The sequence below is a fragment of the Phallusia mammillata genome, chromosome 3 (genome assembly GCF_965637545.1).
Source record: "Phallusia mammillata chromosome 3, kaPhaMamm4.hap1.1, whole genome shotgun sequence".
Classification (NCBI taxonomy): Eukaryota; Metazoa; Chordata; class Ascidiacea; order Phlebobranchia; family Ascidiidae; genus Phallusia; species Phallusia mammillata.
This window is the reverse complement of record NC_137254.1, coordinates 9,130,792-9,158,490: the sequence shown is the minus strand read 5'-3', so window position 1 is coordinate 9,158,490 and position 27,699 is coordinate 9,130,792. Positions and strand designations below refer to the sequence as shown.

At 32.2% G+C, this 27,699-nt stretch overlaps 1 protein-coding gene across 1 annotated transcript; it reads left to right on the top strand.

The window, feature by feature from the left end:
* The first annotated feature begins 24,389 nt into the window (after positions 1 to 24,389).
* Positions 24,390 to 27,432, top strand: LOC145220045 (uncharacterized). The gene is made up of 5 exons (XM_080087343.1): positions 24,390 to 24,501; positions 24,970 to 25,014; positions 25,362 to 25,415; positions 25,594 to 25,788; positions 25,944 to 27,432. Exons 1-5 carry the CDS (start codon positions 24,420 to 24,422, stop codon positions 25,979 to 25,981), a joined length of 414 nt encoding a protein of 137 aa, XP_079943469.1. The 5' UTR covers positions 24,390 to 24,419; the 3' UTR covers positions 25,982 to 27,432.
* Positions 27,433 to 27,699: the final 267 nt, after the last annotated feature.

Sequence of the window (27,699 nt, the reverse complement as noted above, 5' to 3'; positions counted from 1 at the left end):
AAGAAAATTTTGTTACGGAAAAGTGTTAACTGGAACAAAGTTTTGTTACGAAAAGTGTTAGTTGGAACAAAATTTTGTTACAAAAAGGGTTAGTTTGAAACATACTTTAAGTTGCGAAAATCATCGGTTTTAATAAATTTAGCTCGCAAAAAGCTATAGCTGCAAGAAAATTTTGTTACGGAAAAGTGTTAACTGGAACAAAGTTTTGTTACGGAAAACTGTTAGATGGAACAAAATTTTGTTACGAAAAGTGTTAGCTGGAACAAAATTTTGTAGCGGAAAGTATTAGCTGGAAACATACTTTAAGTTTCAAAATCATCGGTTTTAAACAAATTTAGCTCACAAAAAGCTATAGCTGCAAGAAAATTTTGTTACGGAAAAGTGTTAACTGGAACAAAGTTTTGTAGCGGAAAGTATTAGCTGGAAACATACTTTAAGTTTCAAAATCATCGGTTTTAAACAAATTTAGCTCACAAAAAGCTATAGCTGCAAGAAAATTTTGTTACGGAAAAGTGTTAACTGGAACAAAGTTTTGTTACGGAAAACTGTTAGATGGAACAAAATTTTGTTACGAAAAGTGTTAGTTGGAACAAAATTTTGTTACAAAAAGGGTTAGTTTGAAACATACTTTAAGTTGCGAAAATCATCGGTTTTAATAAATTTAGCTCGCAAAAAGCTATAGCTGCAAGAAAATTTTGTTACGGAAAAGTGTTAACTGGAACAAAGTTTTGTTACGAAAAGTGTTAGTTGGAACAAAATTTTGTTACAAAAAGGGTTAGTTTGAAACATACTTTAAGTTGCGAAAATCATCGGTTTTAATAAATTTAGCTCGCAAAAAGCTATAGCTGCAAGAAAATTTTGTTACGGAAAAGTGTTAACTGGAACAAAGTTTTGTTACGGAAAACTGTTAGATGGAACAAAATTTTGTTACGAAAAGTGTTAGTTGGAACAAAATTTTGTTACAAAAAGGGTTAGTTTGAAACATACTTTAAGTTGCGAAAATCATCGGTTTTAATAAATTTAGCTCGCAAAAAGCTTTAGCCGTAAGAAACTTTTGTTACGGAAAAGTGTTAGTTAGAACAAAATTGTTACGAAAAGTGTTAGCTGGAACAAAATTTTGTAGCGGAAAGTATTAGCTGGAAACATACTTTAAGTTTCAAAATCATCGGTTTTAAACAAATTTAGCTCACAAAAAGCTATAGCTGCAAGAAAATTTTGTTACGGAAAAGTGTTAACTGGAACAAAGTTTTGTTACGAAAAGTGTTAGTTGGAACAAAATTTTGTTACAAAAAGGGTTAGTTTGAAACATACTTTAAGTTGCGAAAATCATCGGTTTTAATAAATTTAGCTCGCAAAAAGCTATAGCTGCAAGAAAATTTTGTTACGGAAAAGTGTTAACTGGAACAAAGTTTTGTTACGGAAAACTGTTAGATGGAACAAAATTTTGTTACGAAAAGTGTTAGTTGGAACAAAATTGTTACGAAAAGTGTTAGCTGGAACAAAATTTTGTAGCGGAAAGTATTAGCTGGAAACATACTTTAAGTTTCAAAATCATCGGTTTTAAACAAATTTAGCTCACAAAAAGCTATAGCTGCAAGAAAATTTTGTTACGGAAAAGTGTTAACTGGAACAAAGTTTTGTAGCGGAAAGTATTAGCTGGAAACATACTTTAAGTTTCAAAATCATCGGTTTTAAACAAATTTAGCTCACAAAAAGCTATAGCTGCAAGAAAATTTTGTTACGGAAAAGTGTTAACTGGAACAAAGTTTTGTTACGGAAAACTGTTAGATGGAACAAAATTTTGTTACGAAAAGTGTTAGTTGGAACAAAATTTTGTTACAAAAAGGGTTAGTTTGAAACATACTTTAAGTTGCGAAAATCATCGGTTTTAATAAATTTAGCTCGCAAAAAGCTTTAGCCGTAAGAAACTTTTGTTACGGAAAAGTGTTAGTTAGAACAAAATTGTTACGAAAAGTGTTAGCTGGAACAAAATTTTGTAGCGGAAAGCATTAGCTGGAAACATACTTTAAGTTTCAAAATCATCGGTTTTAAACAAATTTAGCTCACAAAAAGCTTTAGCCGTAAGAAACTTTTGTTACGGAAAAGTGTTAGTTAGAACAAAATTGTTACGAAAAGTGTTAGCTGGAACAAAATTTTGTAGCGGAAAGCATTAGCTGGAAACATACTTTAAGTTTCAAAATCATCGGTTTTAAACAAATTTAGCTCACAAAAAGCTATAGCTGCAAGAAAATTTTGTTACGGAAAAGTGTTAACTGGAACAAAGTTTTGTTACGGAAAACTGTTAGATGGAACAAAATTTTGTTACGAAAAGTGTTAGTTGGAACAAAATTGTTACGAAAAGTGTTAGTTGGAACAAAATTTTGTTACAAAAAGGGTTAGTTTGAAACATACTTTAAGTTGCGAAAATCATCGGTTTTAATAAATTTAGCTCGCAAAAAGCTTTAGCCGTAAGAAACTTTTGTTACGGAAAAGTGTTAGTTAGAACAAAATTGTTACGAAAAGTGTTAGCTGGAACAAAATTTTGTAGCGGAAAGTATTAGCTGGAAACATACTTTAAGTTTCAAAATCATCGGTTTTAAACAAATTTAGCTCACAAAAAGCTATAGCTGCAAGAAAATTTTGTTACGGAAAAGTGTTAACTGGAACAAAGTTTTGTTACGAAAAGTGTTAGTTGGAACAAAATTTTGTTACAAAAAGGGTTAGTTTGAAACATACTTTAAGTTGCGAAAATCATCGGTTTTAATAAATTTAGCTCGCAAAAAGCTATAGCTGCAAGAAAATTTTGTTACGGAAAAGTGTTAACTGGAACAAAGTTTTGTTACGGAAAACTGTTAGATGGAACAAAATTTTGTTACGAAAAGTGTTAGTTGGAACAAAATTGTTACGAAAAGTGTTAGCTGGAACAAAATTTTGTAGCGGAAAGTATTAGCTGGAAACATACTTTAAGTTTCAAAATCATCGGTTTTAAACAAATTTAGCTCACAAAAAGCTATAGCTGCAAGAAAATTTTGTTACGGAAAAGTGTTAACTGGAACAAAGTTTTGTTACGGAAAACTGTTAGATGGAACAAAATTTTGTTACGAAAAGTGTTAGTTGGAACAAAATTTTGTAGCGGAAAGCATTAGCTGGAAACATACTTTAAGTTTCAAAATCATCGGTTTTAAACAAATTTAGCTCACAAAAAGCTATAGCTGCAAGAAAATTTTGTTACGGAAAAGTGTTAACTGGAACAAAGTTTTGTTACGGAAAACTGTTAGATGGAACAAAATTTTGTTACGAAAAGTGTTAGTTGGAACAAAATTTTGTAGCGGAAAGCATTAGCTGGAAACATACTTTAAGTTTCAAAATCATCGGTTTTAAACAAATTTAGCTCACAAAAAGCTATAGCTGCAAGAAAATTTTGTTACGGAAAAGTGTTAACTGGAACAAAGTTTTGTTACGGAAAACTGTTAGATGGAACAAAATTTTGTTACGAAAAGTGTTAGTTGGAACAAAATTTTGTTACAAAAAGGGTTAGTTTGAAACATACTTTAAGTTGCGAAAATCATCGGTTTTAATAAATTTAGCTCGCAAAAAGCTATAGCTGCAAGAAAATTTTGTTACGGAAAAGTGTTAACTGGAACAAAGTTTTGTTACGAAAAGTGTTAGTTGGAACAAAATTTTGTTACAAAAAGGGTTAGTTTGAAACATACTTTAAGTTGCGAAAATCATCGGTTTTAATAAATTTAGCTCGCAAAAAGCTATAGCTGCAAGAAAATTTTGTTACGGAAAAGTGTTAACTGGAACAAAGTTTTGTTACGGAAAACTGTTAGATGGAACAAAATTTTGTTACGAAAAGTGTTAGTTGGAACAAAATTTTGTTACAAAAAGGGTTAGTTTGAAACATACTTTAAGTTGCGAAAATCATCGGTTTTAATAAATTTAGCTCGCAAAAAGCTTTAGCCGTAAGAAACTTTTGTTACGGAAAAGTGTTAGTTAGAACAAAATTGTTACGAAAAGTGTTAGCTGGAACAAAATTTTGTAGCGGAAAGTATTAGCTGGAAACATACTTTAAGTTTCAAAATCATCGGTTTTAAACAAATTTAGCTCACAAAAAGCTATAGCTGCAAGAAAATTTTGTTACGGAAAAGTGTTAACTGGAACAAAGTTTTGTTACGAAAAGTGTTAGTTGGAACAAAATTTTGTTACAAAAAGGGTTAGTTTGAAACATACTTTAAGTTGCGAAAATCATCGGTTTTAATAAATTTAGCTCGCAAAAAGCTATAGCTGCAAGAAAATTTTGTTACGGAAAAGTGTTAACTGGAACAAAGTTTTGTTACGGAAAACTGTTAGATGGAACAAAATTTTGTTACGAAAAGTGTTAGTTGGAACAAAATTGTTACGAAAAGTGTTAGCTGGAACAAAATTTTGTAGCGGAAAGTATTAGCTGGAAACATACTTTAAGTTTCAAAATCATCGGTTTTAAACAAATTTAGCTCACAAAAAGCTATAGCTGCAAGAAAATTTTGTTACGGAAAAGTGTTAACTGGAACAAAGTTTTGTAGCGGAAAGTATTAGCTGGAAACATACTTTAAGTTTCAAAATCATCGGTTTTAAACAAATTTAGCTCACAAAAAGCTATAGCTGCAAGAAAATTTTGTTACGGAAAAGTGTTAACTGGAACAAAGTTTTGTTACGGAAAACTGTTAGATGGAACAAAATTTTGTTACGAAAAGTGTTAGTTGGAACAAAATTTTGTTACAAAAAGGGTTAGTTTGAAACATACTTTAAGTTGCGAAAATCATCGGTTTTAATAAATTTAGCTCGCAAAAAGCTTTAGCCGTAAGAAACTTTTGTTACGGAAAAGTGTTAGTTAGAACAAAATTGTTACGAAAAGTGTTAGCTGGAACAAAATTTTGTAGCGGAAAGCATTAGCTGGAAACATACTTTAAGTTTCAAAATCATCGGTTTTAAACAAATTTAGCTCACAAAAAGCTATAGCTGCAAGAAAATTTTGTTACGGAAAAGTGTTAACTGGAACAAAGTTTTGTTACGGAAAACTGTTAGATGGAACAAAATTTTGTTACGAAAAGTGTTAGTTGGAACAAAATTTTGTAGCGGAAAGCATTAGCTGGAAACATACTTTAAGTTTCAAAATCATCGGTTTTAAACAAATTTAGCTCACAAAAAGCTATAGCTGCAAGAAAATTTTGTTACGGAAAAGTGTTAACTGGAACAAAGTTTTGTTACGGAAAACTGTTAGATGGAACAAAATTTTGTTACGAAAAGTGTTAGTTGGAACAAAATTTTGTAGCGGAAAGCATTAGCTGGAAACATACTTTAAGTTTCAAAATCATCGGTTTTAAACAAATTTAGCTCACAAAAAGCTATAGCTGCAAGAAAATTTTGTTACGGAAAAGTGTTAACTGGAACAAAGTTTTGTTACGGAAAACTGTTAGATGGAACAAAATTTTGTTACGAAAAGTGTTAGTTGGAACAAAATTTTGTTACAAAAAGGGTTAGTTTGAAACATACTTTAAGTTGCGAAAATCATCGGTTTTAATAAATTTAGCTCGCAAAAAGCTATAGCTGCAAGAAAATTTTGTTACGGAAAAGTGTTAACTGGAACAAAGTTTTGTTACGAAAAGTGTTAGTTGGAACAAAATTTTGTTACAAAAAGGGTTAGTTTGAAACATACTTTAAGTTGCGAAAATCATCGGTTTTAATAAATTTAGCTCGCAAAAAGCTATAGCTGCAAGAAAATTTTGTTACGGAAAAGTGTTAACTGGAACAAAGTTTTGTTACGGAAAACTGTTAGATGGAACAAAATTTTGTTACGAAAAGTGTTAGTTGGAACAAAATTTTGTTACAAAAAGGGTTAGTTTGAAACATACTTTAAGTTGCGAAAATCATCGGTTTTAATAAATTTAGCTCGCAAAAAGCTTTAGCCGTAAGAAACTTTTGTTACGGAAAAGTGTTAGTTAGAACAAAATTGTTACGAAAAGTGTTAGCTGGAACAAAATTTTGTAGCGGAAAGCATTAGCTGGAAACATACTTTAAGTTTCAAAATCATCGGTTTTAAACAAATTTAGCTCACAAAAAGCTATAGCTGCAAGAAAATTTTGTTACGGAAAAGTGTTAACTGGAACAAAGTTTTGTTACGGAAAACTGTTAGATGGAACAAAATTTTGTTACGAAAAGTGTTAGTTGGAACAAAATTTTGTTACAAAAAGGGTTAGTTTGAAACATACTTTAAGTTGCGAAAATCATCGGTTTTAATAAATTTAGCTCGCAAAAAGCTATAGCTGCAAGAAAATTTTGTTACGGAAAAGTGTTAACTGGAACAAAGTTTTGTTACGAAAAGTGTTAGTTGGAACAAAATTTTGTTACAAAAAGGGTTAGTTTGAAACATACTTTAAGTTGCGAAAATCATCGGTTTTAATAAATTTAGCTCGCAAAAAGCTATAGCTGCAAGAAAATTTTGTTACGGAAAAGTGTTAACTGGAACAAAGTTTTGTTACGGAAAACTGTTAGATGGAACAAAATTTTGTTACGAAAAGTGTTAGTTGGAACAAAATTTTGTTACAAAAAGGGTTAGTTTGAAACATACTTTAAGTTGCGAAAATCATCGGTTTTAATAAATTTAGCTCGCAAAAAGCTTTAGCCGTAAGAAACTTTTGTTACGGAAAAGTGTTAGTTAGAACAAAATTGTTACGAAAAGTGTTAGCTGGAACAAAATTTTGTAGCGGAAAGTATTAGCTGGAAACATACTTTAAGTTTCAAAATCATCGGTTTTAAACAAATTTAGCTCACAAAAAGCTATAGCTGCAAGAAAATTTTGTTACGGAAAAGTGTTAACTGGAACAAAGTTTTGTTACGAAAAGTGTTAGTTGGAACAAAATTTTGTTACAAAAAGGGTTAGTTTGAAACATACTTTAAGTTGCGAAAATCATCGGTTTTAATAAATTTAGCTCGCAAAAAGCTATAGCTGCAAGAAAATTTTGTTACGGAAAAGTGTTAACTGGAACAAAGTTTTGTTACGGAAAACTGTTAGATGGAACAAAATTTTGTTACGAAAAGTGTTAGTTGGAACAAAATTGTTACGAAAAGTGTTAGCTGGAACAAAATTTTGTAGCGGAAAGTATTAGCTGGAAACATACTTTAAGTTTCAAAATCATCGGTTTTAAACAAATTTAGCTCACAAAAAGCTATAGCTGCAAGAAAATTTTGTTACGGAAAAGTGTTAACTGGAACAAAGTTTTGTAGCGGAAAGTATTAGCTGGAAACATACTTTAAGTTTCAAAATCATCGGTTTTAAACAAATTTAGCTCACAAAAAGCTATAGCTGCAAGAAAATTTTGTTACGGAAAAGTGTTAACTGGAACAAAGTTTTGTTACGGAAAACTGTTAGATGGAACAAAATTTTGTTACGAAAAGTGTTAGTTGGAACAAAATTTTGTTACAAAAAGGGTTAGTTTGAAACATACTTTAAGTTGCGAAAATCATCGGTTTTAATAAATTTAGCTCGCAAAAAGCTTTAGCCGTAAGAAACTTTTGTTACGGAAAAGTGTTAGTTAGAACAAAATTGTTACGAAAAGTGTTAGCTGGAACAAAATTTTGTAGCGGAAAGCATTAGCTGGAAACATACTTTAAGTTTCAAAATCATCGGTTTTAAACAAATTTAGCTCACAAAAAGCTATAGCTGCAAGAAAATTTTGTTACGGAAAAGTGTTAACTGGAACAAAGTTTTGTTACGGAAAACTGTTAGATGGAACAAAATTTTGTTACGAAAAGTGTTAGTTGGAACAAAATTTTGTTACAAAAAGGGTTAGTTTGAAACATACTTTAAGTTGCGAAAATCATCGGTTTTAATAAATTTAGCTCGCAAAAAGCTATAGCTGCAAGAAAATTTTGTTACGGAAAAGTGTTAACTGGAACAAAGTTTTGTTACGAAAAGTGTTAGTTGGAACAAAATTTTGTTACAAAAAGGGTTAGTTTGAAACATACTTTAAGTTGCGAAAATCATCGGTTTTAATAAATTTAGCTCGCAAAAAGCTATAGCTGCAAGAAAATTTTGTTACGGAAAAGTGTTAACTGGAACAAAGTTTTGTTACGGAAAACTGTTAGATGGAACAAAATTTTGTTACGAAAAGTGTTAGTTGGAACAAAATTTTGTTACAAAAAGGGTTAGTTTGAAACATACTTTAAGTTGCGAAAATCATCGGTTTTAATAAATTTAGCTCGCAAAAAGCTTTAGCCGTAAGAAACTTTTGTTACGGAAAAGTGTTAGTTAGAACAAAATTGTTACGAAAAGTGTTAGCTGGAACAAAATTTTGTAGCGGAAAGTATTAGCTGGAAACATACTTTAAGTTTCAAAATCATCGGTTTTAAACAAATTTAGCTCACAAAAAGCTATAGCTGCAAGAAAATTTTGTTACGGAAAAGTGTTAACTGGAACAAAGTTTTGTTACGAAAAGTGTTAGTTGGAACAAAATTTTGTTACAAAAAGGGTTAGTTTGAAACATACTTTAAGTTGCGAAAATCATCGGTTTTAATAAATTTAGCTCGCAAAAAGCTATAGCTGCAAGAAAATTTTGTTACGGAAAAGTGTTAACTGGAACAAAGTTTTGTTACGGAAAACTGTTAGATGGAACAAAATTTTGTTACGAAAAGTGTTAGCTGGAACAAAATTTTGTAGCGGAAAGTATTAGCTGGAAACATACTTTAAGTTTCAAAATCATCGGTTTTAAACAAATTTAGCTCACAAAAAGCTATAGCTGCAAGAAAATTTTGTTACGGAAAAGTGTTAACTGGAACAAAGTTTTGTAGCGGAAAGTATTAGCTGGAAACATACTTTAAGTTTCAAAATCATCGGTTTTAAACAAATTTAGCTCACAAAAAGCTATAGCTGCAAGAAAATTTTGTTACGGAAAAGTGTTAACTGGAACAAAGTTTTGTTACGGAAAACTGTTAGATGGAACAAAATTTTGTTACGAAAAGTGTTAGTTGGAACAAAATTTTGTTACAAAAAGGGTTAGTTTGAAACATACTTTAAGTTGCGAAAATCATCGGTTTTAATAAATTTAGCTCGCAAAAAGCTATAGCTGCAAGAAAATTTTGTTACGGAAAAGTGTTAACTGGAACAAAGTTTTGTTACGAAAAGTGTTAGTTGGAACAAAATTTTGTTACAAAAAGGGTTAGTTTGAAACATACTTTAAGTTGCGAAAATCATCGGTTTTAATAAATTTAGCTCGCAAAAAGCTATAGCTGCAAGAAAATTTTGTTACGGAAAAGTGTTAACTGGAACAAAGTTTTGTTACGGAAAACTGTTAGATGGAACAAAATTTTGTTACGAAAAGTGTTAGTTGGAACAAAATTTTGTTACAAAAAGGGTTAGTTTGAAACATACTTTAAGTTGCGAAAATCATCGGTTTTAATAAATTTAGCTCGCAAAAAGCTTTAGCCGTAAGAAACTTTTGTTACGGAAAAGTGTTAGTTAGAACAAAATTGTTACGAAAAGTGTTAGCTGGAACAAAATTTTGTAGCGGAAAGTATTAGCTGGAAACATACTTTAAGTTTCAAAATCATCGGTTTTAAACAAATTTAGCTCACAAAAAGCTATAGCTGCAAGAAAATTTTGTTACGGAAAAGTGTTAACTGGAACAAAGTTTTGTTACGAAAAGTGTTAGTTGGAACAAAATTTTGTTACAAAAAGGGTTAGTTTGAAACATACTTTAAGTTGCGAAAATCATCGGTTTTAATAAATTTAGCTCGCAAAAAGCTATAGCTGCAAGAAAATTTTGTTACGGAAAAGTGTTAACTGGAACAAAGTTTTGTTACGGAAAACTGTTAGATGGAACAAAATTTTGTTACGAAAAGTGTTAGTTGGAACAAAATTGTTACGAAAAGTGTTAGCTGGAACAAAATTTTGTAGCGGAAAGTATTAGCTGGAAACATACTTTAAGTTTCAAAATCATCGGTTTTAAACAAATTTAGCTCACAAAAAGCTATAGCTGCAAGAAAATTTTGTTACGGAAAAGTGTTAACTGGAACAAAGTTTTGTAGCGGAAAGTATTAGCTGGAAACATACTTTAAGTTTCAAAATCATCGGTTTTAAACAAATTTAGCTCACAAAAAGCTATAGCTGCAAGAAAATTTTGTTACGGAAAAGTGTTAACTGGAACAAAGTTTTGTTACGGAAAACTGTTAGATGGAACAAAATTTTGTTACGAAAAGTGTTAGTTGGAACAAAATTTTGTTACAAAAAGGGTTAGTTTGAAACATACTTTAAGTTGCGAAAATCATCGGTTTTAATAAATTTAGCTCGCAAAAAGCTTTAGCCGTAAGAAACTTTTGTTACGGAAAAGTGTTAGTTAGAACAAAATTGTTACGAAAAGTGTTAGCTGGAACAAAATTTTGTAGCGGAAAGCATTAGCTGGAAACATACTTTAAGTTTCAAAATCATCGGTTTTAAACAAATTTAGCTCACAAAAAGCTATAGCTGCAAGAAAATTTTGTTACGGAAAAGTGTTAACTGGAACAAAGTTTTGTTACGGAAAACTGTTAGATGGAACAAAATTTTGTTACGAAAAGTGTTAGTTGGAACAAAATTGTTACGAAAAGTGTTAGTTGGAACAAAATTTTGTTACAAAAAGGGTTAGTTTGAAACATACTTTAAGTTGCGAAAATCATCGGTTTTAATAAATTTAGCTCGCAAAAAGCTTTAGCCGTAAGAAACTTTTGTTACGGAAAAGTGTTAGTTAGAACAAAATTGTTACGAAAAGTGTTAGCTGGAACAAAATTTTGTAGCGGAAAGTATTAGCTGGAAACATACTTTAAGTTTCAAAATCATCGGTTTTAAACAAATTTAGCTCACAAAAAGCTATAGCTGCAAGAAAATTTTGTTACGGAAAAGTGTTAACTGGAACAAAGTTTTGTTACGAAAAGTGTTAGTTGGAACAAAATTTTGTTACAAAAAGGGTTAGTTTGAAACATACTTTAAGTTGCGAAAATCATCGGTTTTAATAAATTTAGCTCGCAAAAAGCTATAGCTGCAAGAAAATTTTGTTACGGAAAAGTGTTAACTGGAACAAAGTTTTGTTACGGAAAACTGTTAGATGGAACAAAATTTTGTTACGAAAAGTGTTAGTTGGAACAAAATTGTTACGAAAAGTGTTAGCTGGAACAAAATTTTGTAGCGGAAAGTATTAGCTGGAAACATACTTTAAGTTTCAAAATCATCGGTTTTAAACAAATTTAGCTCACAAAAAGCTATAGCTGCAAGAAAATTTTGTTACGGAAAAGTGTTAACTGGAACAAAGTTTTGTAGCGGAAAGTATTAGCTGGAAACATACTTTAAGTTTCAAAATCATCGGTTTTAAACAAATTTAGCTCACAAAAAGCTATAGCTGCAAGAAAATTTTGTTACGGAAAAGTGTTAACTGGAACAAAGTTTTGTTACGGAAAACTGTTAGATGGAACAAAATTTTGTTACGAAAAGTGTTAGTTGGAACAAAATTTTGTTACAAAAAGGGTTAGTTTGAAACATACTTTAAGTTGCGAAAATCATCGGTTTTAATAAATTTAGCTCGCAAAAAGCTTTAGCCGTAAGAAACTTTTGTTACGGAAAAGTGTTAGTTAGAACAAAATTGTTACGAAAAGTGTTAGCTGGAACAAAATTTTGTAGCGGAAAGCATTAGCTGGAAACATACTTTAAGTTTCAAAATCATCGGTTTTAAACAAATTTAGCTCACAAAAAGCTATAGCTGCAAGAAAATTTTGTTACGGAAAAGTGTTAACTGGAACAAAGTTTTGTTACGGAAAACTGTTAGATGGAACAAAATTTTGTTACGAAAAGTGTTAGTTGGAACAAAATTGTTACGAAAAGTGTTAGCTGGAACAAAATTTTGTAGCGGAAAGTATTAGCTGGAAACATACTTTAAGTTTCAAAATCATCGGTTTTAAACAAATTTAGCTCACAAAAAGCTATAGCTGCAAGAAAATTTTGTTACGGAAAAGTGTTAGTTAGAACAAAATTGTTACGAAAAGTGTTAGCTGGAACAAAATTTTGTAGCGGAAAGTATTAGCTGGAAACATACTTTAAGTTTCAAAATCATCGGTTTTAAACAAATTTAGCTCACAAAAAGCTATAGCTGCAAGAAAATTTTGTTACGGAAAAGTGTTAACTGGAACAAAGTTTTGTTACGGAAAACTGTTAGATGGAACAAAATTTTGTTACGAAAAGTGTTAGTTGGAACAAAATTTTGTTACAAAAAGGGTTAGTTTGAAACATACTTTAAGTTGCGAAAATCATCGGTTTTAATAAATTTAGCTCGCAAAAAGCTTTAGCCGTAAGAAACTTTTGTTACGGAAAAGTGTTAGTTAGAACAAAATTGTTACGAAAAGTGTTAGCTGGAACAAAATTTTGTAGCGGAAAGTATTAGCTGGAAACATACTTTAAGTTTCAAAATCATCGGTTTTAAACAAATTTAGCTCACAAAAAGCTATAGCTGCAAGAAAATTTTGTTACGGAAAAGTGTTAGTTAGAACAAAATTGTTACGAAAAGTGTTAGCTGGAACAAAATTTTGTAGCGGAAAGTATTAGCTGGAAACATACTTTAAGTTTCAAAATCATCGGTTTTAAACAAATTTAGCTCACAAAAAGCTATAGCTGCAAGAAAATTTTGTTACGGAAAAGTGTTAGTTAGAACAAAATTGTTACGAAAAGTGTTAGCTGGAACAAAATTTTGTAGCGGAAAGTATTAGCTGGAAACATACTTTAAGTTTCAAAATCATCGGTTTTAAACAAATTTAGCTCACAAAAAGCTATAGCTGCAAGAAAATTTTGTTACGGAAAAGTGTTAACTGGAACAAAGTTTTGTTACGGAAAACTGTTAGATGGAACAAAATTTTGTTACGAAAAGTGTTAGTTGGAACAAAATTTTGTTACAAAAAGGGTTAGTTTGAAACATACTTTAAGTTGCGAAAATCATCGGTTTTAATAAATTTAGCTCGCAAAAAGCTTTAGCCGTAAGAAACTTTTGTTACGGAAAAGTGTTAGTTAGAACAAAATTGTTACGAAAAGTGTTAGCTGGAACAAAATTTTGTAGCGGAAAGTATTAGCTGGAAACATACTTTAAGTTTCAAAATCATCGGTTTTAAACAAATTTAGCTCACAAAAAGCTATAGCTGCAAGAAAATTTTGTTACGGAAAAGTGTTAGTTAGAACAAAATTGTTACGAAAAGTGTTAGCTGGAACAAAATTTTGTAGCGGAAAGTATTAGCTGGAAACATACTTTAAGTTTCAAAATCATCGGTTTTAAACAAATTTAGCTCACAAAAAGCTATAGCTGCAAGAAAATTTTGTTACGGAAAAGTGTTAGTTAGAACAAAATTGTTACGAAAAGTGTTAGCTGGAACAAAATTTTGTAGCGGAAAGCATTAGCTGGAAACATACTTTAAGTTTCAAAATCATCGGTTTTAAACAAATTTAGCTCACAAAAAGCTATAGCTGCAAGAAAATTTTGTTACGGAAAAGTGTTAACTGGAACAAAGTTTTGTTACGGAAAACTGTTAGATGGAACAAAATTTTGTTACGAAAAGTGTTAGTTGGAACAAAATTTTGTTACAAAAAGGGTTAGTTTGAAACATACTTTAAGTTGCGAAAATCATCGGTTTTAATAAATTTAGCTCGCAAAAAGCTATAGCTGCAAGAAAATTTTGTTACGGAAAAGTGTTAACTGGAACAAAGTTTTGTTACGAAAAGTGTTAGTTGGAACAAAATTTTGTTACAAAAAGGGTTAGTTTGAAACATACTTTAAGTTGCGAAAATCATCGGTTTTAATAAATTTAGCTCGCAAAAAGCTATAGCTGCAAGAAAATTTTGTTACGGAAAAGTGTTAACTGGAACAAAGTTTTGTTACGGAAAACTGTTAGATGGAACAAAATTTTGTTACGAAAAGTGTTAGTTGGAACAAAATTTTGTTACAAAAAGGGTTAGTTTGAAACATACTTTAAGTTGCGAAAATCATCGGTTTTAATAAATTTAGCTCGCAAAAAGCTTTAGCCGTAAGAAACTTTTGTTACGGAAAAGTGTTAGTTAGAACAAAATTGTTACGAAAAGTGTTAGCTGGAACAAAATTTTGTAGCGGAAAGTATTAGCTGGAAACATACTTTAAGTTTCAAAATCATCGGTTTTAAACAAATTTAGCTCACAAAAAGCTATAGCTGCAAGAAAATTTTGTTACGGAAAAGTGTTAACTGGAACAAAGTTTTGTTACGAAAAGTGTTAGTTGGAACAAAATTTTGTTACAAAAAGGGTTAGTTTGAAACATACTTTAAGTTGCGAAAATCATCGGTTTTAATAAATTTAGCTCGCAAAAAGCTATAGCTGCAAGAAAATTTTGTTACGGAAAAGTGTTAACTGGAACAAAGTTTTGTTACGGAAAACTGTTAGATGGAACAAAATTTTGTTACGAAAAGTGTTAGTTGGAACAAAATTGTTACGAAAAGTGTTAGCTGGAACAAAATTTTGTAGCGGAAAGTATTAGCTGGAAACATACTTTAAGTTTCAAAATCATCGGTTTTAAACAAATTTAGCTCACAAAAAGCTATAGCTGCAAGAAAATTTTGTTACGGAAAAGTGTTAACTGGAACAAAGTTTTGTAGCGGAAAGTATTAGCTGGAAACATACTTTAAGTTTCAAAATCATCGGTTTTAAACAAATTTAGCTCACAAAAAGCTATAGCTGCAAGAAAATTTTGTTACGGAAAAGTGTTAACTGGAACAAAGTTTTGTTACGGAAAACTGTTAGATGGAACAAAATTTTGTTACGAAAAGTGTTAGTTGGAACAAAATTTTGTTACAAAAAGGGTTAGTTTGAAACATACTTTAAGTTGCGAAAATCATCGGTTTTAATAAATTTAGCTCGCAAAAAGCTTTAGCCGTAAGAAACTTTTGTTACGGAAAAGTGTTAGTTAGAACAAAATTGTTACGAAAAGTGTTAGCTGGAACAAAATTTTGTAGCGGAAAGCATTAGCTGGAAACATACTTTAAGTTTCAAAATCATCGGTTTTAAACAAATTTAGCTCACAAAAAGCTATAGCTGCAAGAAAATTTTGTTACGGAAAAGTGTTAACTGGAACAAAGTTTTGTTACGGAAAACTGTTAGATGGAACAAAATTTTGTTACGAAAAGTGTTAGTTGGAACAAAATTGTTACGAAAAGTGTTAGTTGGAACAAAATTTTGTTACAAAAAGGGTTAGTTTGAAACATACTTTAAGTTGCGAAAATCATCGGTTTTAATAAATTTAGCTCGCAAAAAGCTTTAGCCGTAAGAAACTTTTGTTACGGAAAAGTGTTAGTTAGAACAAAATTGTTACGAAAAGTGTTAGCTGGAACAAAATTTTGTAGCGGAAAGTATTAGCTGGAAACATACTTTAAGTTTCAAAATCATCGGTTTTAAACAAATTTAGCTCACAAAAAGCTATAGCTGCAAGAAAATTTTGTTACGGAAAAGTGTTAACTGGAACAAAGTTTTGTTACGAAAAGTGTTAGTTGGAACAAAATTTTGTTACAAAAAGGGTTAGTTTGAAACATACTTTAAGTTGCGAAAATCATCGGTTTTAATAAATTTAGCTCGCAAAAAGCTATAGCTGCAAGAAAATTTTGTTACGGAAAAGTGTTAACTGGAACAAAGTTTTGTTACGGAAAACTGTTAGATGGAACAAAATTTTGTTACGAAAAGTGTTAGTTGGAACAAAATTGTTACGAAAAGTGTTAGCTGGAACAAAATTTTGTAGCGGAAAGTATTAGCTGGAAACATACTTTAAGTTTCAAAATCATCGGTTTTAAACAAATTTAGCTCACAAAAAGCTATAGCTGCAAGAAAATTTTGTTACGGAAAAGTGTTAACTGGAACAAAGTTTTGTAGCGGAAAGTATTAGCTGGAAACATACTTTAAGTTTCAAAATCATCGGTTTTAAACAAATTTAGCTCACAAAAAGCTATAGCTGCAAGAAAATTTTGTTACGGAAAAGTGTTAACTGGAACAAAGTTTTGTTACGGAAAACTGTTAGATGGAACAAAATTTTGTTACGAAAAGTGTTAGTTGGAACAAAATTTTGTTACAAAAAGGGTTAGTTTGAAACATACTTTAAGTTGCGAAAATCATCGGTTTTAATAAATTTAGCTCGCAAAAAGCTTTAGCCGTAAGAAACTTTTGTTACGGAAAAGTGTTAGTTAGAACAAAATTGTTACGAAAAGTGTTAGCTGGAACAAAATTTTGTAGCGGAAAGCATTAGCTGGAAACATACTTTAAGTTTCAAAATCATCGGTTTTAAACAAATTTAGCTCACAAAAAGCTATAGCTGCAAGAAAATTTTGTTACGGAAAAGTGTTAACTGGAACAAAGTTTTGTTACGGAAAACTGTTAGATGGAACAAAATTTTGTTACGAAAAGTGTTAGTTGGAACAAAATTGTTACGAAAAGTGTTAGCTGGAACAAAATTTTGTAGCGGAAAGTATTAGCTGGAAACATACTTTAAGTTTCAAAATCATCGGTTTTAAACAAATTTAGCTCACAAAAAGCTATAGCTGCAAGAAAATTTTGTTACGGAAAAGTGTTAGTTAGAACAAAATTGTTACGAAAAGTGTTAGCTGGAACAAAATTTTGTAGCGGAAAGTATTAGCTGGAAACATACTTTAAGTTTCAAAATCATCGGTTTTAAACAAATTTAGCTCACAAAAAGCTATAGCTGCAAGAAAATTTTGTTACGGAAAAGTGTTAACTGGAACAAAGTTTTGTTACGGAAAACTGTTAGATGGAACAAAATTTTGTTACGAAAAGTGTTAGTTGGAACAAAATTTTGTTACAAAAAGGGTTAGTTTGAAACATACTTTAAGTTGCGAAAATCATCGGTTTTAATAAATTTAGCTCGCAAAAAGCTTTAGCCGTAAGAAACTTTTGTTACGGAAAAGTGTTAGTTAGAACAAAATTGTTACGAAAAGTGTTAGCTGGAACAAAATTTTGTAGCGGAAAGTATTAGCTGGAAACATACTTTAAGTTTCAAAATCATCGGTTTTAAACAAATTTAGCTCACAAAAAGCTATAGCTGCAAGAAAATTTTGTTACGGAAAAGTGTTAGTTAGAACAAAATTGTTACGAAAAGTGTTAGCTGGAACAAAATTTTGTAGCGGAAAGTATTAGCTGGAAACATACTTTAAGTTTCAAAATCATCGGTTTTAAACAAATTTAGCTCACAAAAAGCTATAGCTGCAAGAAAATTTTGTTACGGAAAAGTGTTAGTTAGAACAAAATTGTTACGAAAAGTGTTAGCTGGAACAAAATTTTGTAGCGGAAAGTATTAGCTGGAAACATACTTTAAGTTTCAAAATCATCGGTTTTAAACAAATTTAGCTCACAAAAAGCTATAGCTGCAAGAAAATTTTGTTACGGAAAAGTGTTAACTGGAACAAAGTTTTGTTACGGAAAACTGTTAGATGGAACAAAATTTTGTTACGAAAAGTGTTAGTTGGAACAAAATTTTGTTACAAAAAGGGTTAGTTTGAAACATACTTTAAGTTGCGAAAATCATCGGTTTTAATAAATTTAGCTCGCAAAAAGCTTTAGCCGTAAGAAACTTTTGTTACGGAAAAGTGTTAGTTAGAACAAAATTGTTACGAAAAGTGTTAGCTGGAACAAAATTTTGTAGCGGAAAGTATTAGCTGGAAACATACTTTAAGTTTCAAAATCATCGGTTTTAAACAAATTTAGCTCACAAAAAGCTATAGCTGCAAGAAAATTTTGTTACGGAAAAGTGTTAGTTAGAACAAAATTGTTACGAAAAGTGTTAGCTGGAACAAAATTTTGTAGCGGAAAGTATTAGCTGGAAACATACTTTAAGTTTCAAAATCATCGGTTTTAAACAAATTTAGCTCACAAAAAGCTATAGCTGCAAGAAAATTTTGTTACGGAAAAGTGTTAGTTAGAACAAAATTGTTACGAAAAGTGTTAGCTGGAACAAAATTTTGTAGCGGAAAGTATTAGCTGGAAACATACTTTAAGTTTCAAAATCATCGGTTTTAAACAAATTTAGCTCACAAAAAGCTATAGCTGCAAGAAAATTTTGTTACGGAAAAGTGTTAACTGGAACAAAGTTTTGTTACGGAAAACTGTTAGATGGAACAAAATTTTGTTACGAAAAGTGTTAGTTGGAACAAAATTGTTACGAAAAGTGTTAGCTGGAACAAAATTTTGTAGCGGAAAGTATTAGCTGGAAACATACTTTAAGTTTCAAAATCATCGGTTTTAAACAAATTTAGCTCACAAAAAGCTATAGCTGCAAGAAAATTTTGTTACGGAAAAGTGTTAACTGGAACAAAGTTTTGTTACGAAAAGTGTTAGTTGGAACAAAATTTTGTTACAAAAAGGGTTAGTTTGAAACATACTTTAAGTTGCGAAAATCATCGGTTTTAATAAATTTAGCTCGCAAAAAGCTTTAGCCGTAAGAAACTTTTGTTACGGAAAAGTGTTAGTTAGAACAAAATTGTTACGAAAAGTGTTAGCTGGAACAAAATTTTGTAGCGGAAAGCATTAGCTGGAAACATACTTTAAGTTTCAAAATCATCGGTTTTAAACAAATTTAGCTCACAAAAAGCTATAGCTGCAAGAAAATTTTGTTACGGAAAAGTGTTAACTGGAACAAAGTTTTGTTACGGAAAACTGTTAGATGGAACAAAATTTTGTTACGAAAAGTGTTAGTTGGAACAAAATTGTTACGAAAAGTGTTAGCTGGAACAAAATTTTGTAGCGGAAAGTATTAGCTGGAAACATACTTTAAGTTTCAAAATCATCGGTTTTAAACAAATTTAGCTCACAAAAAGCTATAGCTGCAAGAAAATTTTGTTACGGAAAAGTGTTAGTTAGAACAAAATTGTTACGAAAAGTGTTAGCTGGAACAAAATTTTGTAGCGGAAAGTATTAGCTGGAAACATACTTTAAGTTTCAAAATCATCGGTTTTAAACAAATTTAGCTCACAAAAAGCTATAGCTGCAAGAAAATTTTGTTACGGAAAAGTGTTAACTGGAACAAAGTTTTGTTACGGAAAACTGTTAGATGGAACAAAATTTTGTTACGAAAAGTGTTAGTTGGAACAAAATTTTGTTACAAAAAGGGTTAGTTTGAAACATACTTTAAGTTGCGAAAATCATCGGTTTTAATAAATTTAGCTCGCAAAAAGCTTTAGCCGTAAGAAACTTTTGTTACGGAAAAGTGTTAGTTAGAACAAAATTGTTACGAAAAGTGTTAGCTGGAACAAAATTTTGTAGCGGAAAGCATTAGCTGGAAACATACTTTAAGTTTCAAAATCATCGGTTTTAAACAAATTTAGCTCCCAAAAAGCTAAAGCTCTAAGAAAATTTGTTACGGAAAAGTGTTAGCTGTAACAAAATTTTGTTACGAAAAGTGTTAGCTGTTACAAAATTTTGTTACGAAAAGTGTTAGTTTGAAACATACTTTAAGTTGCGAAAATCATCGGTTTTCAATAAATTTAGCTCGCAAAACGCTAAAGCTCTAAGAAAATTTGTTACGGAAAAGTGTTAGATGGAACAAAATTTTGAGGCAACAAGTGTTGGCTGGAACAAAATTTTGTTACAAAAACATAGTTAGTTGGAACAAAATTTTGTTGCGAAAAGTGTTAGTTGGAACAAAATTTTGTTACAAAAATTGTTAGTTGGAACAAAATTTTGTTACAAAAAATGTTAGCTTGAACAAAATTTTGTTACAAAAAGTGTTAGATGAAACAAAATTTTGTTACGAAAAGTGATAGTTGTAAGAAAATTTTGTTACATGAACTGTTAGCTTCAACCATCCTTTAAGTTGCAAAAATCATCGGTTTTGAATAAATTTAGCTCGCAAAAAGCTTTAGCCGTAAGAAAAGTTTGTTTCGGAAAAGTGTTAGCTGGAAAAAAATTGTTACGAAAAGTACTAGTTGGAACAGAGTTTTGTTACGAAAAGTGTTTGCAAACACGCTAGACCGCACGATACTAAATACGTAATTCACATGCTAAACTGCCACTAACTCCAATTGACAGAAAGAACAAATAATTTTCGCGACAGCTTTGTATTTTCCTGGTTTTGCCGCTGGTATCTAGCTTAATCAGCAAAACTGCAGCTGCAAGATAAGCGATAAGCGTCAGGTGATCAAAATCGTTGCTTAAAAAGGGGGAACAGATTCTCAAGGACTGAACGCCTTTCTAAAGCGATAATGCTAAAGTTGCGCAATGTCACGAATGCACTAAAGTTGGTAACTGTAGAAGGCATAAATTGTGGCAGTCACAAATTCCGTGTACCCTAATAACATAACTCGATTAACATCGATCTAATGTTTGGGACAAAACTATTACGTGTTTGGCAGGTCGAAACAATACAAATGCAAAAACAGTTTAATATGTTGCATTAAGTGCAGTTAACACCAACCAAGAAATTGCAACCAGCGTTCCAGCCGGAACGTAACTTTCCGATTGTTAGCGCATAAAACTCCTTATTAAACCCTTGTTACGTCATAATTGGCGATTAGATAACAAGCGAATACAAGAGATTGAAGGCTCAGGGCTTTGAGATAACGACTCCCTGTTATCAGCGGTAAACGGAAACGATTTGGGCCTATTTAATTTACGCAAAACTTTTTAAAAAGGGGGGTCCGGATTTATTATCACATTAATTTACAACATGATGAACAGATTGAGTTGCACAATAAAAATCAGTTTTAATGTTTATTACGTCATAATCTATATTGTGATGCTTTTACTACCTGTTTTATCGCATTGTTTGCACACAATAGGTCTACAAAAAGATTGACGCATATGACTGCTAGGCTTGTAATACTCTTTTCAGTAACACAACATCTGTTTCGGGCAGTTTGAAAATCAAAAGTTTTGGCAAAGGAGTTTTAATTACATCACGGCCGCCAGTACATATATTTTAATGTGGTCGTACGGCCGCAGATTGTACAGCCTTGACTGAAAGTATGAGGAACGGTTTAATTACTATCGTTTCTATTCATAACATAAGAATTTGTATTTACAAATTAAATTTCGCTAAATGTCTGTTTAAATAATAGCTTTGAAAAGTAAGAAAAATTTAGTTTTATCAAAAAAATCTAAAAAAATACTACAATTGTTATTGACTGTTCGTGAGCCGCATGCGGCCGACGGGCCGCGAGTTTGACAAGCCTGCTGTATCTGACTGCAATTTGGAGTTGGCCAGTGAAAACCGTTTAAATTTATGTCAAACCGTTCGTGTTTTATAATCGAAAGGTGTTTGTCTGTATGTCAGCGCGCCTTAATTTTTACGGTCGTGACCTGCGAATAATGATGATGTACGCTTCTGAATTCCGATTTACTCATTGGAATGTCCTGAAACTTTGCATGCTGTATCTAACTGCAATTTGTAGTTGGCCAGTGAAAACCGTTTGAATTTATGTCAAACCATTCGTGTTTTATAACCGAAAAGTGCTTGTCTGTATGTCAGCGCGCCTTAATTTTAACGGTCGTGACCTGCGAATAATGATGATGTACGCTTCTGAATTCCGATTCACTCATTGGAATTACCTATAACTTTGCATGCTGTATCTAAGTGAAATTTGGAGTTGGCCAGTGAAAACCGTTTGAATTTATGTCAAACCGTTCGTGTTTTATAACCGAAAGGTGCTTGTCTGTATGTCAGCGCGCCTTAATTTTAACGGTCGTTCCTTGCGAATAATGACCATGTACGCTTCTGAATTCCGATTCACTCATTGGAATGACCTATAACTTTGCATGCTGTATCTGAGTGCAATTTGGAGTTGGCCAGTGAAAACCGTTTAAATTTATGTCAAACCGTTCGTGTTTTATAACCGAAAGGTGCTTGTTTGTATGTCAGCGCGCCTTAATTTTAACGGTCGTTCCTTGCGAATATCTAGCATGTACGCTTCTGAATTCCGATTCACTCATTGGAATGACCTGAAACTTTGTATGCTGCACCTGACTGCAATTTGTAGATGACTAGTGAAAACCGTTTGAATTTATGTCAAACCGTTCGTGTTTTATAACCGAAAGGTGCTTGTCTGTATGTCAGCTCGCCTTAATTTTTAACGGTCGTGACCTGCCCAAAATGACCATGTGCGCTTCTCATTTCCGATTTACTCATTGGAATGTCCTGAAACTTTGCATGCTGTATCTAACTGCAATTTGGAGTTGGCCAGTGAAAACCGTTTGAATTTATGTCAAACCGTTCGTGTTTCATAACCGAAAAGTGCTTGTCTGTATGTCAGCGCGCCTTAATTTTAACGGTCGTGACCTGCGAATAATGATGATGTACGCTTCTGAATTCCGATTCACTCATTGGAATGACTTATAACTTTGCATGCTGTATCTAAGTGGAATTTGGAGTTGGCCAGTGAAAACCGTTTGAATTTATGTCAAACCGTTCGTGTTTTATAACCGAAAAGTGCTTGTCTGTATGTCAGCGCGCCTTAATTTTAACGGTCGTTCCTTGCGAATAATGACCATGTACGCTTCTGAATTCCGATTCACTCATTGGAATGACCTGAAACTTTGTACGCTGCATCTGACTGCAATTTGTAGATGACTAGTGAAAACCGTTTGAATTTATGTCAAACCGTTCGTGTTTTATAACCGAAAGGTCTTTGTCTGTATGTCAGCTCGCCTTAATTTTTAACGGTCGTGACCTGCCCAAAATGACCATGTGCGCTTCTCATTTCCGATTTACTCATTGGAATGTCCTGAAACTTTGCATGCTGTATCTAACTGCAATTTGTAGTTGGCCAGTGAAAACCGTTTGAATTTATGTCAAACCGTTCGTGTTTTATAACCGAAAGGTGCTTGTTTGTATGTCAGCGCGCTTTAATTTTAACGGTCGTTCCTTGCGAATAATGACCATGTACGCTTCTGAATTCCGATTCACTCATTGGAATGACCTATACCTTTGCATGCTGTATCTAAGTGAAATTTAGAGTTGGCCAGTGAAAACCGTTTGAATTTATGTCAAACCGTTCGTGTTTTATAACCGAAAGGTGCTTGTCTGTATGTCAACGCGCCTTAATTTTAACGGTCGTTCCTTGCGAATGATGACGATGTGCGCTTCTCAGCTGCATTAAGTCTTAAATTTTGGAACTGATATTCTACGTCATAACATTACTGTTGACATAAAAATTCGCTAATGTAGCACTAGATAGTCTGTAAACACTGCATTCCTCTCAGCACACAATCAAATATTCACTTGTTTAGAAGTATGAAAAAAAGTTTCAAGTGCACTGGTTAAAAACAAGTACTCTACGACAGATGTAATCAAAGCATGAACTACAGAAATTGCCAAAGATTAGAACAACAACAGAAAGGATCACTTTTAACAAAATCATTTAAAGCCATGTGCAAAATATGGGTGTACGTTATCTAGTGATGTGTTATGTATTCTATTAAAATGATGAAATCTATCACTGTTTCGTGTTTGTTTTGTGTCATGTTCATTGTACCTTGATGTGTGTAATTTTGATTGGAATGGAAGCAATAATTTACCAACCAAAGTATTTTATCGTTTTGTAACACACCTTTTGTTACAACTTTTGTTAATGCTATAGCTAATGTTGCAAAAAAAGGAATATATTCTTTAGAATCATTTTGAACTAGCTATGGGACGTCTTGACAATAATTGATGAGTCAACAATATGCAACTTGCTGATTCAGCACTTATTGTCACTGTAAAAGCCTACGCTCCGTTGCGTCATCTACCACAAATTCAGAAAGAAACAGAAAGAGAAACGTGAACAATATGTAAAAGAAAAAAGTAGAAAGAAGCTTAAGGATCTCGACACACCAAAGAAATCTTGCAATATGAAAACAACAACAAGATCACAAAAGAAATGGACAGGATCCGTCAAACTAAGTTTGGAAACTTAAAAAAAAAACAATTGGAGCTTTTGTTGGGCGACATTTTCTGTCGTGTTATATGCAGACTAGGATGCAGGGGTGGAATATTTAGAGGAATGAGGCGAGATGAACTGTTAGGAAAAGAGGAAACTGCCCAAGGAATTTTTCAATTTTAGTTGAAAAGCAGAAAGAACAAAATCGACATGGTTGCATTGTTTTGTCCAAACTTGAATATGATCACCTCAAGGTTGCATCTGACCATGCATGGGCTTTTTTGAAACATAAGCCGGGAGAGAAATCTCAAGCTTTTCCATCATTGGTTACTGCTGGTGCTGAAATGGAAGCCACTACATTCAATAGGCTTTTCAAACTGGTTTCTATCAACGTAAATGGCAGTTTCAGCAACTGATGTCAGAAAAGTAATAACAACCAAAATGCGAGATGCTCCAGCAGAAGTTCAAAAGCAGTTGCCACCGAGGGGCACTCAATCGAAATGGCAAATGGGGTGTATGACTTGTCTCATCCTTTGGAAATTGTTGAAACAGCTAGGATGGCTATGGAGGAGGTGGTTTCAAGTAAGCACCCATTTACTAATTCATTTTCAACTACCCAACAGGATTTTTCTTCAATAGTTTCTGTTTCGCAATTTGGTCAGTTAAAACCTTTTCATCATTATATTCTAGATCAGTGGTTCTCAAACTGTGGTACGCCAGGACTTTTCCGGTGGTACGCGAGCAGCTCCATCATACCTAATTTAAGTCTGAACTAAAATTGCAACTTAACTGACCCGATTGATCAGTCCTGGTTTGGGCGAAACTTGTGTCTTGTACAGTCTTTTAAAATTACGGAATATGCTAAACTATGTCAGGGCGAGAAAATGGGCCTATTTCTTGGTCTATCCATTCAAACAGGTTTTGGAGGTGGTACGCAGTGATAAAAAAAGTTGTCAGGTGGTACACGGTCCGTATAAGATTGAGAATCACTGTTCTAGATGATATAAGTATGTTTTAATTTGATATTAAATAGTTGTTTGTTTTGTACAGAAGATATATCTCAATCTCAATCGGATCAGGAGTCGTCAGAATCTGGTATGTATATGACTTACATACTACAATCAATGTTAGACAGGCATTTACATGTTATAAGTAAGCACTCTAGTTGTACATGGTGTGCCTGCCACCTATACAGTCATTCCATAACGACCATTGGGGTAATCTAACTTTATATTACATTATACAAAAGCAGCAATGCCAATAAATTTGACATAAGAGTCACAACTCAAGCATCTTCCTGCCATAAGAAGGAAATTTTAAACTAAACTCTGCAAGAATTTTGACTGTTATGTCAAATATATTGACTTCGTTATTTTTAGAGTTACGCTTATTTTGCACTAACTTAATATTATACTTGTCTAATTTCATTTACTGTGTCACAGAAAGTGGAGAAACAATCGCAACCACAACGTCAGAAAATCAAAAACTCAGCACTGGTAGGCTTGCGTTTTTTGCTTTTAGTATTTTATTTATGTCAATGCAATTTTAATAACTGACAAGTTTACTTGATTGCAACCAATCGCTGTCATGAACTACCTCTGAACATAGTGCATTGAAGTTGTCGTAGTCATGGTAGTTATAATTGTATTTACAATTATTTATATTATGTTGCAGATGAATCATTGTATATAATGGTTCAGTTTGTGGACGATAATGAAGTTTTACAAATTTTTCGAATCTCTGACTTAAAAACATTGGACAACAAGAAATTTAAAGACTTCTCTCAAATTCCTGAAGATGGTTTATGCAAAGCGAGGTGGCCAGCAGACAAGCTGTTTTACAAAGCTAAAAGAATCCAACAGTCGCTATGTAAGTTTACTAGACTTGAACTTTTTAAAGCTTAGTAATACCAGATACAAGTAGGATAATTGTAACAGCCTAATGACATCCCATTAAACGTACATGAAATAATATAAAATTGCAATCTTTCCAAGAAATATTAATATTTTTTTGTCTACTTCCAGGTACACCAACTAAAGAAAAATGCAGCTCAGATTCTTGAAGCATCACCAAAAAAGAGAAGACTTTTCTAAATTATTTAAAATAACATGTCATGCAGTTACATTGATTCTGTAAAATAACTTTTTTCTATTCATATTTCTTACTGTAGTTGATAGTGTGTGATGCAGCTTTAAAATTACCTAATTTATTGACTGCAAAACAAACATACATTTACTTACATTTTACATGTCCCAAGCTATTTTGGAAACTTAAACCCATTGCATTTCTGTTTTGCATTGCCATTAACCTTATTATCTTAGTGAATGTTTCCAATGTTCAGTGTTCATTTTCATTATTTTTGTGCTTAATCATTTATTTTCATCGCTGTATGTTCTTTTTGCAACAATGTTGTTGAAGCCCGAAGCCCAATTTTAATATTGAATGTTTCCAATGTTCTTTTTGCAACAATGTTGTTGAAGCCCTAAGCCCCATTTTACTATTGAATGTTTCCAATGTTCTTTTTGCAACAATGTTGTTGAAGCACTAAGCCCCATTTTACTACTGAATGTTTCCAATGTTTGGTGTTCACTTCCCATTTTTTGTACATAATCATTTATTTTCATCACTGTATGTTCTTTTTGCAACAATGTTGTTGAAGCCCGAAGCCCCATTTTAATATTGAATGTTTCCAATGTTCTTTTTGCAACAATGTTGTTGAAGCCCTAAGCCCCATTTTACTATTGAATGTTTCCAATGTTCTTTTTGCAACAATGTTGTTGAATCCCTAAGCCCCATTTTACTATTGAATGTTTCCAATGTTCTTTTTGCAACAATGTTGTTGAAGCCCTAAGCCCCATTTTACTATTGAATGTTTCCAATGTTCTTTTTGCAACAATGTTGTTGAAGCCCTAAGCCCCATTTTACTATTGAATGTTTCCAATGTTCTTTTTGCAACAATGTTGTTGAATCCCTAAGCCCCATTTCACTATTGAATGTTTCCAATGTTCGGTGTTCACTTCCCTTTTTTTGAAATTAATCATTTATTTTCATCGCTGTATGCTATTTTTGCAACTTTGTTGTTGAAGCCCTAAGCCCCATTTTACTATTGAATGTTTCCAATGTTTGGTGTTCACTTCCCTTTTTTTGTACTTAATCATTTATTTTCATCGCTGCATGCTCTTTTTGCACCTTTGTTGTTGAAGCCCTAAGCCCCATTTTACTATTGAATGTTTCCAATGTTCTTTTGCAACAATGTTGTTGAATCCCTAAGCCCCATTTTCCCATTGAAAACTTTCACTTCATCAAAATTCCGAACTAATAAACACATAAAATTAATTTAGCTGTGCGGTTTGAATGCTAAAATTCGCAGACCTCTACCTCCATCTAACGGTTTTTCGTTGACTTGAAAAAATATGTTCCGAACAAAAATTGTAACATTATGTGGTCGTTAGAAACCGTTACCTATGCTAACAAAAATTATGTTACAAAAAAAAATCTCGTTCCGAACCATTACGCAGGGTACAAACCATTAGGTTACGAGGTAGGGTGCGAAAATAAGTTTGTGTATATATGCTAGTTTAAGAAAAACTGAAGTATCAATTTAGGTTAGGAATTTAGGTTCCATCAACAACATTTTTTAAAAAAATAAAAAGATTCGAAATGTATTTTCCCCAGTCGTTTTGTATTAATCATTCCCAGGTTATTATTTGGTGGTTTACCGTTAGGTACGTCCCCTAAAACGGTGTTTCCCAGCCTATGGGTCGCGACCCAAAGTTGGGT

Excerpts from the sequence above, each read along its gene's own strand:
- LOC145220045 (XM_080087343.1), top strand. The coding sequence starts at position 24,420 with ATGGCAAATGGGGTGTATGACTTGTCTCATCCTTTGGAAATTGTTGAA. Across the intron at positions 25,015-25,361 it reads TCAGGAGTCGTCAGAATCTG|AAAGTGGAGAAACAATCGCA; the intron begins GTATGTATATGA and ends ACTGTGTCACAG. Across the intron at positions 25,416-25,593 it reads AAATCAAAAACTCAGCACTG|ATGAATCATTGTATATAATG; the intron begins GTAGGCTTGCGT and ends ATTATGTTGCAG.